The 17,684-nt window shown below is 41.6% G+C and overlaps 1 protein-coding gene across 2 annotated transcripts in view; it reads right to left on the minus strand.

Moving 5' to 3' along the window:
• The window catches only part of UBE3D (ubiquitin protein ligase E3D), a 214,677-nt gene that overhangs the window by 138,907 nt on the left and 58,086 nt on the right, over window positions 1–17,684 (minus strand). For both annotated transcript variants that reach the window (XM_063443032.1, XM_063443031.1), the window contains exon 5: window positions 16,650–16,719. In XM_063443032.1, coding sequence (XP_063299102.1) covers window positions 16,650–16,719 — 70 coding nt within the window. The remainder of the gene's footprint in view (window positions 1–16,649; window positions 16,720–17,684) is intronic.

Genomic DNA, 17,684 nt, shown 5'->3' on the forward strand with positions numbered 1-17,684 from the left:
CGGAATATGACGGCGCTCTATAAATATCATAATAATAATAATACTAATAATAATAATAATAATAATAATCTCTATATATAGTGTTTCTATGCAAACATACAATGTGTGTAGGGGGCAGGCATAGACAGTAGGGTGGCGGGCATAGACAGCGAGCTGAGCGGTCAGTCAGCTCGAAAACGCGCATACCGCGCACATGCGCAGTAGAGCGCTGAGTTCATCCATAGGGCGGCATTCAATGCCGCTCTATGAAAAACACGACTGGTGCAGTGCAAAGCCACGCCTGCGCACCAGATCGCTATGACGCTTCTCTAAGAGAAGTGTCTTATTGAGCCATGTTACTTTGTCGTTTTGATGAAAAGGGGGGCACGGCCTGCCGAGCATCTCGGCGCTAGAACGGAGGTAAGTTTGATCTATAATAAGGACTCTAAAATTATTTTTAATAAGGGGAAGTTAATATAAAAGCAAGAAAGAAGGCTAGGGGACCTAGTGCTCCTTTAACATTGCAGCACTAGGTGCAAAAGGGACACTGCACCCAGACCACTTCAATTAGCTGAAGTGGTCTGGGTGCCTACAGTGTACCTTTAAATAGCGGATTTAGAAAAATTCTCTAACTCTAGCTATGACACTTTTGCAGGGCTTTTGTTTAACAAACCACCATATGCTGCTTTGCAAATAAACCCAGAAGTAACAAGAATGTACATTGTGTTACATTTTAAAATATATCTATGGTGACTAATGTAGTAGTTGTGTTATGAAAAGGCAGTAAACCAGGCTTTGTGCATCCCACAGTTTATGAAACCGATCCTAATGTGATTAGAGCAGCCCTTGGTAGTAAGTCTCAAAAACTGCTCTATTAATACTGACTGCAGCTCAGAAACAAGTCAAATGTTAAAGGAACACTATAGTCACCTAAATTACTTTAGCTGAATAAAGCAGTTTTAGTGTATAGATCATTCCCCTGCAATTTCACTGCTCAATTCACTGTCATTTAGGAGTTAAATCACTTTGTTTCTATTTATGCAGCCCTAGCCACACCTCCCCTGGCTATGATTGGCAGAGCCTGCATGAAAAAACAACTGGTTTCACTTTCAAACAGATGTATTTTACCTTAAATAATTGTATATCAATCTCTAAATTGAACTTTAATCACATACAGGAGGCTCTTGCAGGGACTAGCAAGCTATTAACGTAGCAGGGGTTAGGAAAATCCTAATTAAACAGAACTTGCAATAAAGAAAGCCTAAATAGGGCTCTCTTTACAGGAAGTGTTTATGGAAGGCTGTGCAAGTCACATGCAAGGAGGTGTGACTAAGGTTCATAAACAAAGGGATTTAACTCGTTAATGGCAGAGGATTGAGCAGTGAGGCTGCAGGGGCATGTTCTATACACCAAAACTGCTTCCTTAAGCTAAAGTTGTTTAGGTGACTATAGTGTCCCTTTAAAGATACATACTGGAGGTGTAGGTTTTAGCCTCAGGCTAGGGCTACGGATTTATGATAAAAGAACAAAAAAACATATCTAAGCACTGTAGCATCTATGTGTTTGGTATATGCCTCATGCATAACTTCTGTACATAATTCGTTCTGCAAATAACAGAGAACTCTACACAGCACCATTCAAAATAGCACACACGAATGCTGTGAGAAGCAAATCAAATATGTTTTGTTTGTTTTTTGTAACAAGTTCACTTCCACAGTGTGAATATGGTTATCTGATCACAAACCAAATTAACCCCTTAAGGACCAAACTTCTGGAATAAAATGGAATAATGACGTGTCACACACGTCATGTGTCCTTAAGGGGTTAAAGGGATTCTATAGTTGCCTCTGCCTACCTCCCTCCATCCAGCGTCAGTTAGGTTACCAGAAGCCTCTTGACCACTAGAACGTACCTCTGGTTGCGGTCTGATTTACAGCCACAAGAAGCAGTCTTAGTCTTGCAATGTAATAATTGCGTTTCGAAAAACAGCAATGATTAATATTGTAGGACTAATGGGGACAAGGATACTGCACCCAGACCACTTCAATGAGCTGAAGTGGTCTGGGTGCATATTGTATCCCTTTAAAAGTTCTTTTTTTTTTTATTTCTTCAAACAATTCAAAAGCCCAAATGTTTGGCTGAAAACCAAAAGAGTAGCAAGGCCAAACAAGTGATTCCATAGGCACATAATATAATCTACAGATATTTCTGGTTAAGAAGAGATATTCCTTATTCATTCACCGCATGATATGCTTTGTTTCCCCTTTACATAAGACATTTCAATAAGCAAGTGACTGCAAAAAGAGCCAATAGAAAGCATTTATACTCCTAAAGTTGTAAATTACCAGGGAATGTGTTTTATCGTCATAAACTAAATTATTGTTCATATCAATGTTACCCAATTCCCTATTCAGAAAAATGGCACGTACCTTTAACAAGTTATTTTCATGAATGGGAGCTACTGATTGACTTAGAGCATCAGATGACCATTCTAAACGAATCAGCGGCGTCCCTGCCCAGCACTGCCTGAGCCTTCAACTATAAAGTATTTCAGAAAATGGTAGGACAGGGCCAAACAACACTGGGGCACAGTCTTTGGAGTTCTCTAAACGTATTTAACCCCTAAAGGTAAGCCTGGAACCTCCTGGCACCATAACAAATTAATTTTGATGAAGTTGTTAGGGTGCCAGGAGTGCTCATTTAAAAGGATTTCCATTTAGATCTTTCTCACTACACTTAATGCAAAGGTAGTTTTTACCCATTAAATATAATTCCACGTTGTAAAATGCATACTTGTAAAGCATTTGATTAGGGCATTACCTAAATAAACTAAGAAATAAATAAATGAATGTAATTCCTTCCATAACCCCTAAAAACTTACCTTGAACTAGCTGCGGAACTTCCTCTTGCAGCTGTTTTTTTTTTGTCTTGGTAAGCACGGTGCAACAATCAAAATCCTCCTCATGCAGAAGTACTAAAGATGAAACATGCAAACACAGCAATCTACACAATTGAGCAATTCAATGCTCCTTGTAGAGAAGCACTGGATCGGCAACAGGGAATGCTTGGCATTGTGTATATTCATGACCATTCACTATGATAAGCATCTTCATCTCAGAACAAAACATCTCCCAATGCAAATAATCAGACACAGAATGGAACCAAATAGTCTGCTGGCAAAGAACAATGGCTTTTGCTGGATTTATTAGACATTTAACTGAGCACAGGATATAGTGCAGGAAACCCCCATTTTCATCCTATTTGTTATAACCGCAGTGACTTACACCATGTCTTTCTTTAACTCTGAATGAGAGAATCTGCACAGAGGCCACACATGTTTAGATTCAAGGTTTCATTCAGGAAAACATAGGAGTGAAAATACTCGTCAAGCTAATACAAGCTGCACAATTAGCTAGTTGAATAATTTCCTTCAGGATAATGCTGGACTATTTATATCACAGGGATGTGATAGATTCATTGAACAAAAACATATGTTAGTCAGTGGCAGGACTACAGGGGTCAATAAGGGCAAACGGGTCCTCTGTGTTCTGCCTGTCACCCCCTCCTAGGAGGTTTTTTTTTTACAACAGGTGAGAGTAGTGCACACACTAGAAAAAGGGGATATACTTCCACTAGTGCTCCAGGCAGGATACAAATGTGGTGTTTTTTTTTTTTCTAAAGGCAGTCTTTATTTGAAACACAGAAGTGGAAACGTTTCAGCTCCGACATGAGCCTTTGTAAAAAATAAATAAAAAACACAAAATTATTTTTGTGACTATGTGTCAGAGAATGTTTAAATGTGTGACTGTCAGTATCAGTGAGTGTGTGGAGATTAGAGAGTGTGTCTGTCAGTGTTTGTTAATTCAGTGCAAGTGTGTGAAATCAGTGAGTGTGCGTCTGTCAATGAGTTTCAAATCAGTGAGTGTGTGTCGGTTAGTAAGTATATGTCACTGTATCAGAGTGTGTTTGTCAGTGAGGGTGCGTCTGTTAGTGTATGCCAAATCCGTGTGTGTGTGTGTGTGTGTGTCTGTCAGTGTGTGTGTCAAATCAGTGATTGTCAAATCAGTGAGTGCGTATTTGTCATTGTGAGTGTGCATCGAAGTGAGTGTCAAACCAGTAAGAGTTTGTTAATATGAGAGTGCCTGTCAAGTCAGTGTGTGTCAAATCAGTGAGAATTTGTGTGTCTTTTTGTGCTTATCAGAGAATGTAAAATCAGCATGTGTGTCTGTCAGTGTGTGTATCTGAGTGAGCATCTGTCAGTGGATCTCAGTGAAATAGCTGTTGGTTAAACAGTGTGTGTCTGCCAATGACTGCATTTTGTGTCAGTGAGTGTATGTCACTGTATGTGTATCAGTGAGAGGATAAGGGGGGCCTTCTCTGATTCTTGCACCGGGACCCTGTGATTCCTAGTTACACCCCTGATGACAGCCATGTTACTATTTTTTACGACACTACATGTAACTGTAGATCAAGGATTTATGGAATATGCAGTGTGCTTCAACTACAATAAGTGATAAAAAACAAAACAGGAGGGGGGTGCTATGTATATGAAACCACAGTAATATACTTATATCTGTGTATAGGTAATTCTGTCAGAGATCTGCCGGATCGATCTAAGAACAAATAAAGTACATAGCATAATACTGTATAGCAGAAAGGTAAATAGATATGGTCTGGTATTGGGTCACTCACGATCTCCAAAGCCTATTGTAGCAGGCTTATACTGTAACAGCTCCTCATAAAGTCATGCAGACTGTGTTTTTCAGTGTATTCAGCCTTTCGGATTTTCCCCGATCACACCAAAAGCTCCAATAGCCAAGTGGATACGAATAAAGGGATTTATTACATAAAATAACAATATAACAAGGTATTCTAAAAAGTAGTATAAAAATACAGGGCACAACGCGTTTCGACTCTAAGTCTTCTTCCAAGGTGCATACAGTCCGAACGATTTCAAACTCTTTAAATAAGTCCGGTGATGCCGGCATTCCCGGGCAAATTTTCAATTCACTTCCGTATTGTGACGTCACTTCCGGGTTCCTTCGACGTGACTTGCGTCGGTGACGTCATTACGGGTAAGTTCGTGTTCAGTCCTTAGCTCGGATACTGCTATACTTTGGCGCCATCTTTGAAGGTGGCAACTTATTTTATAAAGTCCACTTATTAGTAAGGAAAAATTAGAACCATTAGAAATCGTTAATCCACATCTTAATGTGCAAATATACAAGTCAAAATACAATCAACAGAATATACATCTAATTCAGAGGTTGTGTCAATATATTCTACAACATAAGTGGAGAACACATGTGGGGAGACGATTTTACCCAAAAGGGTCTAGAAGGTAAAAAAAAAGGTATATATATATATATATATATATATATATATATATTACACACACAAATTTTATAAACAAATTTTTTAAAAAATTTAGAATAATAAAAATTTTTTTATAAAAATATTTAATAAAAAAGGTGCAAAGGGAAAAAAGATACAAAGGGAAAAATATATATATATAGAGGCTTAAATTTGTTTATATATATATATATATATATATATATACACACCTTTTTATTTACCTTCTAGACCCTTTTGGGTAAAATCGTCTCCCCACATGTGTTCTCCACTTATGTTGTAGAATATATTGACACAACCTCTGAATTAGATGTATATTCTGTTGATTGTATTTTGACTTGTATATTTGCACATTAAGATGTGGATTAACGATTTCTAATGGTTCTAATTTTTCCTTACTAATAAGTGGACTTTATAAAATAAGTTGCCACCTTCAAAGATGGCGCCAAAGTATAGCAGTATCCGAGCTAAGGACTGAACACGAACTTACCCGTAATGACGTCACCGACGCAAGTCACGTCGAAGGAACCCGGAAGTGACGTCACAATACGGAAGTGAATTGAAAATTTGCCCGGGAATGCCGGCATCACCGGACTTATTTAAAGAGTTTGAAATCGTTCGGACTGTATGCACCTTGGAAGAAGACTTAGAGTCGAAACGCGTTGTGCCCTGTATTTTTATACTACTTTTTAGAATACCTTGTTATATTGTTATTTTATGTAATAAATCCCTTTATTCGTATCCACTTGGCTATTGGAGCTTTTGGTGTGATCGGGGAAAATCCGAAAGGCTGAATACACTGAAAAACACAGTCTGCATGACTTTATGAGGAGCTGTTACAGTATAAGCCTGCTACAATAGGCTTTGGAGATCGTGAGTGACCCAATACCAGACCATATCTATTTACCTTTCTGCTATACAGTATTATGCTATGTACTTTATTTGTTCTTAGATCGATCCGGCAGATCTCTGACAGAATTACCTATACACAGATATAAGTATATTACTGTGGTTTCATATACATAGCACCCCCCTCCTGTTTTGTTTTTTTATCACTTATTGTATTTGTATAGTGCCTTTGGGTGATTTGTTTGGCACTTGGGGGTTGTTGCTGTTTATCCTTTCTACATCATTTTTTTTTTTTTTTTTTTAAATTCTTTATTTTTGTTGTGTAGGTAGTTACATCATTTCAACAGGCGCCACAACAGCGCAATTCAAGATGCAGAACATTGTGCCTGTGGCATGCAGGTTCACACAATTTTAGGTTTTATAATCATGCATAACTAAACATAGATAATGGAATACTAGAAGCCAGCAAATTCGTACTTAAGCAGTCGTTTGGTACTTAATGCAAATTCCGAAGCATTGTCGCGTTATTTTTATGTATGTTCGGGGTAGTGGAGCAGTAAGCTTATGGTTCAACAAGTGCACTATATGGAACTGCGTGCAAGTGACCCAAGGCGCAGCATGCAATACAAAATATTCCCACAGTCGGCCTGCCTTATGCGGGCCTGTTTCCTATCTTCTGCGGTTCCTTAGTTGTGCAGCGCTATATTTATATTTGTTTGCCCTAAAGGGCCTGAAGGGCCTGAACGGGTAGCGGGATATTTCATCCTCCTTCCTCTCCATGTAGCATCATGGACCTCGTTGGAGGGTTAAGGTGAAAGGGCCCCCTCCGGGAGTGTACACGAGTGACCGACTCAGGGCCAGAGTGTTGGGTGAGGGATGTGGGAGACTGCAGGATACCCCGCCTTATGCTTGTAGGGCAGCCGTGTCGTGAAGTTCGCACGGGGAGACGCTGTGTCTGGCTATGTGCGGGTTTCCGCTGTTTAAGCGGCCCGGGCTGTCCCGATGGCGGGAAGGGTCACGTGCGGCTACTAGGGTGGGGTCCCCAGAGCGCGGGAACCTCCGTGTGTAGTATGGCCCTAGATTGCGCTCTGCAATTAGGCAACATCCCTCACAGTGCAAAAATCAGGCATTAACATAATAGCAGTATAGACATCCTGGCAGTATAAACATATTAGCAGTATAAACATATTAGCAGTATAAACATGTTAGCGATATAAACATGTTAGCGATATAAACATGTTAGCGATATAAACATGTTAGCGATATAAACATGTTAGCGATATAAGCATGTTAGCGATATAAGCATGTTAGCGACATAAACATGTTAGCGACATAAACATGTTAGCGATATAAACATGTTAGCAATATAAACATGTTAGCAATATAAATATGTTAGCGATATAAACATGTTAGCAATATAAACATGTTAGCAATATAAACATGTTAGCAATATAAACATGTTAGCAATATAAACATGTTAGCAATATAAACATATTAGTAGTATAGACCTAGTAGCATTGTAAAGGAAAAAGAAAAATGAAAAGAAAAAGGAGAAAACATGGGAAGGGTATGAGTGGCCGGTTAGGCTTGGCCTTCCCCTTCTAAGGTACTCAGGTGGTGGCTGCAGTCAATGTAGCATGTGAGGATCCTCCCGGAACAAAGGGTTCCGTGGTAGCCGGGTTCCACCTATGCGGTTTGAAGGTCGTGTGGCGTCGTCGCAAGGCATCTTCTGAAAAACCCAAGGTGGAGAGGTGGGCCTCCGCTTCTTGCAGGTCCCCTATGAGGTATGTGGAGTCCCCCTGCAGCACTTGAAGCTTGTGGGGTGAGCGCCATCTGTAATTGATGTTGCGCTCGCGGAGCAGGGTGGTGAAGGGCCGAAGGTTGGAGCGCCATGCCATAGTCCCCCTGGACAAGTCTGAATAAAATGAGAGAGTCATGTCTTCAAAATTAAGCGGGGTAATGTGTCTGACGGCGGCCATTATCGCTTCCTTGTCCTGTCGCTTCTGGAGTTTAATTATTAAGTCCCTGGTTGCTGTAGCTGGGGCCGTTGGCGGCTTTGGGATTCTAAATATGCCGTCGAGGCCTACTCCCTTGGCTTGTTTTGGTGGTAGTAGTTTGCTCACCAGACGCCTCAAGAGGTGGGGGAGTTCGGAGTCTGGTACCGACTCCGCAATGCCTCTGACCTTCAAGTTCTGGGCTCTTCGTGAATCCTCCATCGCTGCCAGGGCTTGGTCCACTTTTATGTGTTGCTGTTGCAGCTTTTGCATCTCCTGCTGCAGGGAGGCCACTTGCCTGGTGTGCGTGTGGGAGTTTTGCTCCACGGTTTCCACGCGGCTCGTAAGGCCCTTTATGTCCCGTCGCATATCTGCTACGTCTTCTTGAATGTTCCGGCGGAGCTCCGCCAGCAGCTCCCGCATTTCGATTTTCGTGACCGGAGCTGTGTCTGGCTGCACGGTAGGTTTCGTGGTTAATTTCTTAGGTGGCCCTACCGCGGGCTCAAAGATCTCTTCAGGCTCAGAGAGCGGATCGTCTGAGTCCTCAAAATCATTAATGTAGGCCGCCATGTCGGGCTCTGCTGCGCTGTGCGCTCGCCGCCATAGGTCTCCAATGCTAGTGCCCTGCCTGGGCAGCTCTTGCTTGGGCTTTTTGGTTTTCCTGCCCATTGCTGCTTCGTGTGGGGGTGGTTGGGGTATTTTGGGGGGTGATTTCCCCGAGTTTGTAGGTCGTTTAGGCCGATATCGCCAGGAGCTCCCTGCAGATGCGACCAGTCTGTTCGGCAGTTGGCTCCGCCCCCACCTCTACATCATTTTTAATAGCGCCAATCCACCCATACTTTTCTTTAACCAGAAATTGTATTTGTAGTGTGCTTCAACTGTTTACAATAGAAGGACAAGCATTTACTGAGCAATCTTATGGATGTGGATATAAATATATGTATTCACCCTACCTCACTTGATGTCGGCATTTGAGACCTATGGGGAGATATCGGGATTTAAACTGAATATACCTAAATGTGAGGTACTTAACATTTCGATTTCATCGACGTCCTGAAGCGCCAATTCCCGTTCAGATGGTGCCCGAACCACATGCAATACCTGGGCATCGCCCTTAACAGGGATCTGGGAGACTTGTATCGGACGAAATACCTACCCTTGCTACAAAAAATACAACGAGATTTACAGACGTGGTCGTACCCATATATCTCGTAGTTCAGCCGAATAGCTATCCTGAAAATGAACATACTGCCCCGGATCCTTTACCTCTACCAAACGATACCTCTGGCCCTATCGACGGCGTACTTTCAATCGCTCCGGACCGCTATGATACGATTCGTGTGGAATGGGGGACGGGCGAGACTCAGACAGAAGATCCTATGCCTGCCACGAGCGTGGGGTGGAACAGCACTCCCGGATCTCCGCAAATACCATCATGCTACAGTGCTACAACGGGTCTTGGAATGGCATACTCATCCAGCACACAAACAATGGATTGAACTAGATAAGAACCACATGGGGTCGTCACTTCTCACTACAGTATGGAACTCGAAGAGACCTCCGATGTCGCCCCAAGACTGCACCTCCACTGTGGCACAAACGCTAAAATCGTGGGACAGCATCAGAAGAATACCACAGCTGTCTCCAACACCGAGCCCGTTGATACAGCGGTCATATAACCCTCAAATATAACCCTACCGCCGGCATCCTGGAGTATCCTAGGTGGGGGAGAATCCCTCTCCATCCATAAGATGCTGAATAACACAGGCATAATACCACTACGGGAATTGATAGACGACGACCAACCGTTCGCAATGCAAATCTTCCACTACACACAAATTACACACTTCTACCAAACCCTATCGCACAGAGAAGCCCTACATAGAGACCTGATGTTGTTTGAGACACTCTGTGACCAAAGGACCAACCTAGCCAAATCCACATCCCTCATTTACCAGCACATCCTTATAGGTCACCTGGAGAACGCGGACACCTTTCGCCGACGCTGGGAACACATCCTGGGTACATCATTCACCGCTACTCAATGGGAAAAGATCCTGGTCCTACACCACAAATGCTCCTCTAGCTACTATCAGGAAACCAATTATAAGCTTCTATCGTTCTGGTACAGAACACCCGACAGCCTACACAGGATCTTCCCGGCGGTACCAGACACATGCTGGAGATGCAGGGAGGGGCGCGGAATGATCCTACATATCTGGTGGGAATGCCCCCGCATCACGCAGTTTTTGGACGAGGTCAAACGACGAACGGAGGAAATACTGGGGTCGGACGGCAGATTCGACAGAGGCAGCTCTCCTACACTCTACAACAGACACCATTGGGGTGTATAGAAGATCTATAATCCGACACCTGCTGAACGCCGCCAAGGCTCTGATCCCACTGCACTGGAAGCAAGATGTAACCCCGACGATTGGACTATGGATAGAACGGGTGGAGAAGATACACAGGGCGGAATAGATCCACGCTTCATTGCTAGGTATGGAGGAGAAGCATGTTGAGAGGTGGCGGCTGTGGCTGGCTTACGTGGCGGGGCGCCCCTCTACACCCCCCCCGCCCCCTCACTGCACGGAACACCTCGGAACCGAATCTACCACGGGCACGACGAGGGTGCTCCTCGAGATCCCCCACCTCTTCCCTAAATCCTTCTGTTTTTGTGTTCTCCTTTCTACACCACTTGCTCTCTTTCCATGACCCCACGCAAGAGTCTGACCTCATTGCCCGTGCACACTAGTCTCAACAACAGTCAAACAGGAGGGTAGGCGTGGGCCTCAGGTGCTATACGGATGCTCCGCTAATTCGCTAATGCCCGCTACTGTAGACTAAACCAACAGATTTTACCGCCCGCACGACAAAACAGGACACGCGCGAGGAGTGCGCGGCCAAAGGCAATGAGACCCAATGGAAACCCACTATTTATCAGTAATATATGGGACGATGAGTCCTCTCTACGACTTAAACCTTCAGGTTAGCTATACCACAGACGTTATAATGGCCCCTAACCGCCTAGAAGATACTCCTAGGCTATATGCAACCATTATGATGACAGGCGAATCTTGACCATGTACTACACAGTCACTATCTGGCTCACACAGAGATGACACACTCACCTCTTAAAATACGACCATAAGATGCAGATGTTTGCATATTTAATACATGTAACATAACGAAGTTACCGATACTGCTACTGTACTACCTTCTAATTGTTAATATTGTTTAGGTTTTCATTTCTTTCTAATCATATGGCTGCTCCCGATGTTGCGAGACCTTCGTGTCTCCCATTTTACTATCCCATCGCACGGTTATACATTTTCGGTGACACAAATAAAAGCCGTTTGAATACCTTATAAATATATGTATTCAATAAAAGCAGTAGAAGAAAAGGTTTATGGGACATGTATGGCTCTATCACCCCTAGTAGTTTCAATCTTGGAAAAACAATACTGAATCTGCTCATACAAGTGGATTCTATTAAAGGGATTCTCCAGCGCCAGGAAAACAAACCCGTTTTCCTGGCAATAGAGGATCCTGGAGTGCCCCCCCATGTCACATTGCTGAAGGGTTAAAACCCCTTCAGGCACTTACCTGAATCCAGCGCTGATGCCTGTCGGCACTGGGCCAGGCTCAGCCCACACCAACGTCCGCCAGCAGGAGAGACCAAATGCGTATGCGTGGCAACAGTAATAGACATCCCCATAGGAAAGCATTATTCAATGCTTCTCTATGGAGATACCGGCAACGCTGGAGGTCCTCATGCATAGTGTGAGGATGTCCAGCATCATTTAGACGACCAAAAGTCGTCTAAGAAGCCGGAAGTCCCTCTAGTGGCTGTCTGGTAGACAGCCACCAGAGGAGGACTTCACCCAGCAAGGTAAATATTACGGTTTATAAAAACTGCGATAATTACACTTGCAGGGTTAAGGGCGATGGGAGTTGGCACCCAGACCACTTCAATCGGCTGAAATGGTCTGGGTGCCTACAGTGTCCCTTTAAGTTGCACTATTAATTTATATGAGTAATGCTGTACAGTGTCACTGAAAACCATGATTGTATGTAGATTGGATGAGGAAACTGAGCTGCCTCCTGATCTTTGTTAACATAACTGCAGAAGCGGCAAATCATGAAGATTTGTTCTATACGAGGATCATTTAGAGGAGACTATACTGTTTGCATTTTTATTAAAGAGGTTTTCATTTATTTAGCATTTCTGGTGTATTATTTCAGTGATGCACTGACAGGGAAAGTATAATCTCCAGCCTAGAATGTATCTGTAAACTGACCTACAGGAGTTTGTGTTTTAATAGGTACACTAATGTACAATTAAAAACATTCTGCTGATTAAACCATCAAAGGAGTCAAATTATAAAAGAATGGTTTTACTGAGAAGAGAGGAAGAGTTTTAAACACAAGCAATGTATACAATATACATTCAAAGGATTCATATAAAATCTGGCTCCTCTGCCATTCTAAAATAATTTTACAATAACTTAGGCTGTGTTTAAAAGCTTATAAATGGAAGTAGCGTCTTTATAGTTGATTATATAGTCATATTTAAGAAAAACACAGTAGTTCCTGAAAATAAACATATTTTCAAGACCTGCCTATGTGATGGTTTGGTCAGTAGATGTAAAGCGTGCGCAGTAGACTATACCATAGAGGACACAAAATAAAGAACACAACTTCTGAATTTACTGACCACCCACATTTGTAACATACTTTGGGATCCCAGGGTGTCTGAAATAAAAGTGCTTTCCTGGCATTCTTCCCATTTCTTTCATCATGCCTTCAATGCGTTTATTGCTTATCTTGCTCTGTTGATCTTTTTGTTTTATTTTCAGAACTGGTCTGGTACCTCTCATCTTTTCTCACTTCACTAGCCATCGTATTAATCAGTCTGACTTCAAGTGTTATCTGTAAGTAGAGGACTCCAAACAGAATCTTTTACAGAGCTGCGATTACTTGGCGACACCTAAGACTATAAAAATGACAAAACTCCCTCATAAATGCTTGCTTCATCCAAGACCTCCTAGCAGGGTTCATGGGGGGGGGGAAAACATCAACACATACTGAAATATGTAAAAACTTTTGTAGTCGTAGAACGGTGCTAAAATAGTTTTATGAAATAAAAAGACAAAACATGTATAGTGTTACTCCAAGCACCATGAGTGTTTTAAAGCAGTCATGGTGCCTGGAGTTTACACAGCAATTAACCCCTCTGCTGCATTATACGCAGGCTAATGGCAATTCTGTGCACCTTTTGTTGTACAGAATGACAGTAACAGAGAGCAGTCAGCAGAGGCTCTCAGACAATGAATGTTTCGGGAATCTTTTTTTCTTATCGGTCTAGTGCAGTACCACTATCTTTCTTTGGTGCTGTTGTAAGCTGTTGCACCCAGACTGAAGAGATCTGACTGTTGACTGTTCCCAGCTGGTCCTACCTTATAATTGTCTCCTCCCAATTTAGTTAAGACACACCCATTCTTGTTTGCCAGTTCATTAATAATTTAGTTGTTGGGCTGGTCCCTGTGTAACTTTCTGTGTTCCAGAGCTTGCTGCTATCCTGCTAGCCAAGAAAATTGGGCAAACTAGATGGGCCGAATGGTTCTTATCTGTCGTCACATTCTATGTTTCTGTTACCCTCAGTGTCCCAGAGCAACCTGCTTTCCTGCTAAAATCCTCAGTGTTCCAGAGCAAGCTGCTTTCTTGTGCTTCATGTTCCAGAGCTTGCGGGTACCCTGTTACCATCAGTGTTCCAAAGCAAGCTGCTTTCTCTATGTAGCTCTGCTCCTTGTGTCCAGAGGACCCGCTCCCTTTTCCTTTTGAGTTATAGTTTTGCATTTGATTCTATTGTGTTTCTTGTATACAATAATACACTTGTTTTTTACTTTATTTGCGTGTATTCTGGTTTACTTTCTTTTTTGGTTCCAACATATAGTGGTTGCTGCTATGGACAGCACCCTTTCCTGACCAGATAGTGATAGAATGTGGTACGGTAAAGGGGCAAAATGTTGCAAAATGGTTTGCCCTTTTACAAGGCAAATGAGCCAGGGTACCACTGGAATTGCAACCAGTGCGGTGGTTATGATGCTTGGAGTAACCCTTTAACTATATTAGTCAGATTCTTACGATCTATACTCCTTGCATATTTTAGAGCTTGTCTACCCTGCGTCTGCCTCCAATCTGTTGCTTACAGGTTTTAAATTAAAGGGTACATTGCCGGGAACAACAGGTCGCATGTGTTGTTCTAAGTATTGTGCACCTGTTCTTTATCCAGAATATCATGTTTGACGGTAGTCACCGGAGTTTCAGACAAACACTTTATGTAGGACCCTGAACTACTCCTATATCTAAGTCACCCTGTGACCATTATATGTGTAGGGTGTATCTTATGTATTTATTGGTAATTGTTTGTGTGCTCTCCAGTTCTGCAGAAGCCGCAACTTGGTAGATGCAACAAGGTAGATTTGGCTATGAAGCTTTTGTAGCGCACTCTGTAAAAGCATTTCTCGATTTTATGACTGCACCAAGCAAACTGAGATTTTATAACATGACATGAGGCTTCATATTTGCTTAAGTCTCTCTTTACTAGAACTCCACAGCAGCACAGAAAAACAACCAATCAGAAAAAAGTTAAGTACTATAAAACTCCCCTCCCCATGCATCATTTCCTCTTTCTTTGCTGCTCTGCAGTCAGTACAGGTCAGAGTACCACTGCCTCCTGCTCTTAGTGGGTGGCTTTGGGTTTTATTATGATTTATTTATGATTTATATTAAGTATGCTTAGTTTTTTAAGATTACTGTGCCTTTTGGCTCTTCTTTGTTTCCCCTGGTTTTCTTTGAGGATATTTTCTTTTACATTGTAGTGGTTTCATGGGGTTCCTGGAGATACCTATTCAGTTTTGGAGATTTGCCTGCAAGGCCACATCGCCTGGTGAACCTTCTCGCGGCCCTAAGTCCGCAAATGACCTTCAGCATTTTACACCTACAGGAAAATGGCTAATAGGTGAGCTTGGCAGCTCATGGACCGGCTGCTAGGAAACAGATCGCAACCCCACGTACAATGTATCTACCAGCGGATGGTATTTTTCCGTATTTTGGATGCTTCGTCAGCTGGCATCTTCATCGATCCGTCTACCGTCACTTCTCGCAGTTGGAAGGTCCATTTAGGATTGCTCTAATATCTCACGGAATAGGTACCAGTGAAACAAACAGCGTTGGATTTGTTGACTGAGCGTTAAAACAGCAAATATGAAGCCTCCTGTCATGTTATAAAATTGTATATTATGCTAGCTTTAGTGTACCTATAATCTTAATTTTATTAATGACAGGAGGCGAGTATTTCCCGCCCATTCTTAACCCTCCCTTGTTTAATTTTATAGTTTGAGTTCATCAAGTACGTATGCAACTCTGCTTGTGGTCTCTGCTACATGTCACTTGTTCTTATGTCTGGTTTTCACAAGTCGGGTTGGGATCTATCCAGGGTATGGTAATTTTGGTTGCTACATTGGGTACCTACATGTTTGTTCAGGGTACATTTCATTGGCTAACCAACCTGTTCGATTCTGTTTTTTCTCTCGTTTCAGTTTACAGTCCATCAACACTATCTGGTTCGGCAGTTCTTCTCGGATGGTGGACATTGTCGTATTCATTATATCTAGGACTTTGTTTCTTCCCCATTATATTTTCTGCCTTTTGTTCTTTTTGTCGCAGCTTGAATTAGGAAATGATGCATGGGGAGGGGAGTTTTATACTACCTAACTTTTTTCTGTGCTGCTGTGGAGTTCTAGTAAAGAGAGACTTAAGCAAATACTCACCTCCTGTCATTAATAAAATTAAGATTATAGGTACACTAAAGCTAGCATAATCTACAATTATGGTTTTCTTTTTTATAAAAGATTGCCAACATCCCTGACTCTGGTAGAAAATCCTGTACCCATCACTATCACCGTGCAGATTAAATGTTCAATTCAATTCTTGACATTTGGCTGACTGAGGTTAAAAACTACAAAAAAGAAAATTTCAATATTATATGGCCTGCCAGGTTAAACAATAAATATGAGTCTAAACAGACTGGATATAAACAGACGTACTGGGGATACAATCTGGGTCAAGTATGCCCTTGACAATTAGACTAGGAAATAAACCGCCTTGTTAAAAATACCAATGCATTGATCAGTAGCTGCAGCAGCACTCTTTGGGGCTTAATTTAAATATAATGAGCCATTTAGAAAAGGTATGCAATTTGCACTTTACTGCCTGTAAACAAACCCTTATTAATTATAGGGAATTAGAAACATGTATTAATGCAAAAAAAAAAAAATTACAATTCATTTTTTTTAAATAAACTGTTGGACATTCAACCAGCAAAGTCTAAGAAAATAAAAAACCTCAGAGAGAACACTTTGAATATTTTTATTTTCACGTCAGCATTTGCATTGTTTCTGTAATACATACCTGATGACACAGTCTCTCCCAGTATTGCCTTGCAACGTTTGCAAATGACTTTGGTATTTCCCTTTGTGTTCTGCAAGGAGGAAAAATGTCATTTAAATGTCACATTACACCTTAGAAAAAGAATATATAATTTTACATATCCTCTCCAGAGGGCAGAATGAACTTTATTTTGTTCCTCTCTAAATGCTGACATTCTGCGGCATATGTCTTGTTGAGAGAACTCTTAGCCAGTCTAGCCTTCTAAATGCAGGTTTAGAAAGCAATTTTTCATATCAAAAGATGGAAATGAATGGCTGCAAAGCCATACCAGTTTTAGAGTGATCCTAATAGTACATGTTGACAATTAAAACGTTCACTTTTACATCTGCAACTGCACATCAACTTATTATTACTAACATTTAAATAGCACCAACATATTCCACAGCACTTTAAAATTATAGAATGGAGATATTGACATACAAAATATTAACAAGAGGACATTAACAAGAGACAAGAGGTGAAGAAGGCCATTCCCTACCAAGCTTCCAATCTTGTCTTTAAATACTCTTTATCTGTTACGTTATACCCCTCTGCTCTTCCATTAGATTTCCTTGTAGTATATTCATTCTAAGACATGCCAATACAAGGATTCTGCGGCTTACTTCCGCCCATTATTTTAGCATAAAACCAAAATGAGCTGATCCCAAATTTGGTAAGTCAGCTGTTTTATAAGATTTCTAATATGTTGAGCACAGCAGACTGCAAGCTAACCAGAAGACCACATAAACCACTGAGTGCATTAAAACCTCAGGCATGAAGACCCTGAAACACATCAAATGCTGCAGGAAAATTGTGATCTACAACAGAAAAGGTGCAACTTAATTAGTAGTAGTTAATTAATGTGCAATCTTTTCTGCGACAATTTGTTTATTTAGCCAAGGTGTATCCAAAGGTAATCACCATTTGTTGAAGAACTACAGCTGATTTTAAGGCTCACATTATAAGAGTCATCGATCAACAACATTTAGCGATCTACCTCTGGCATCCCCCTTTGCA

This window comes from Pelobates fuscus, chromosome 2 (genome assembly GCF_036172605.1).
Source record: "Pelobates fuscus isolate aPelFus1 chromosome 2, aPelFus1.pri, whole genome shotgun sequence".
Taxonomy (NCBI): domain Eukaryota; kingdom Metazoa; phylum Chordata; class Amphibia; order Anura; family Pelobatidae; genus Pelobates; species Pelobates fuscus.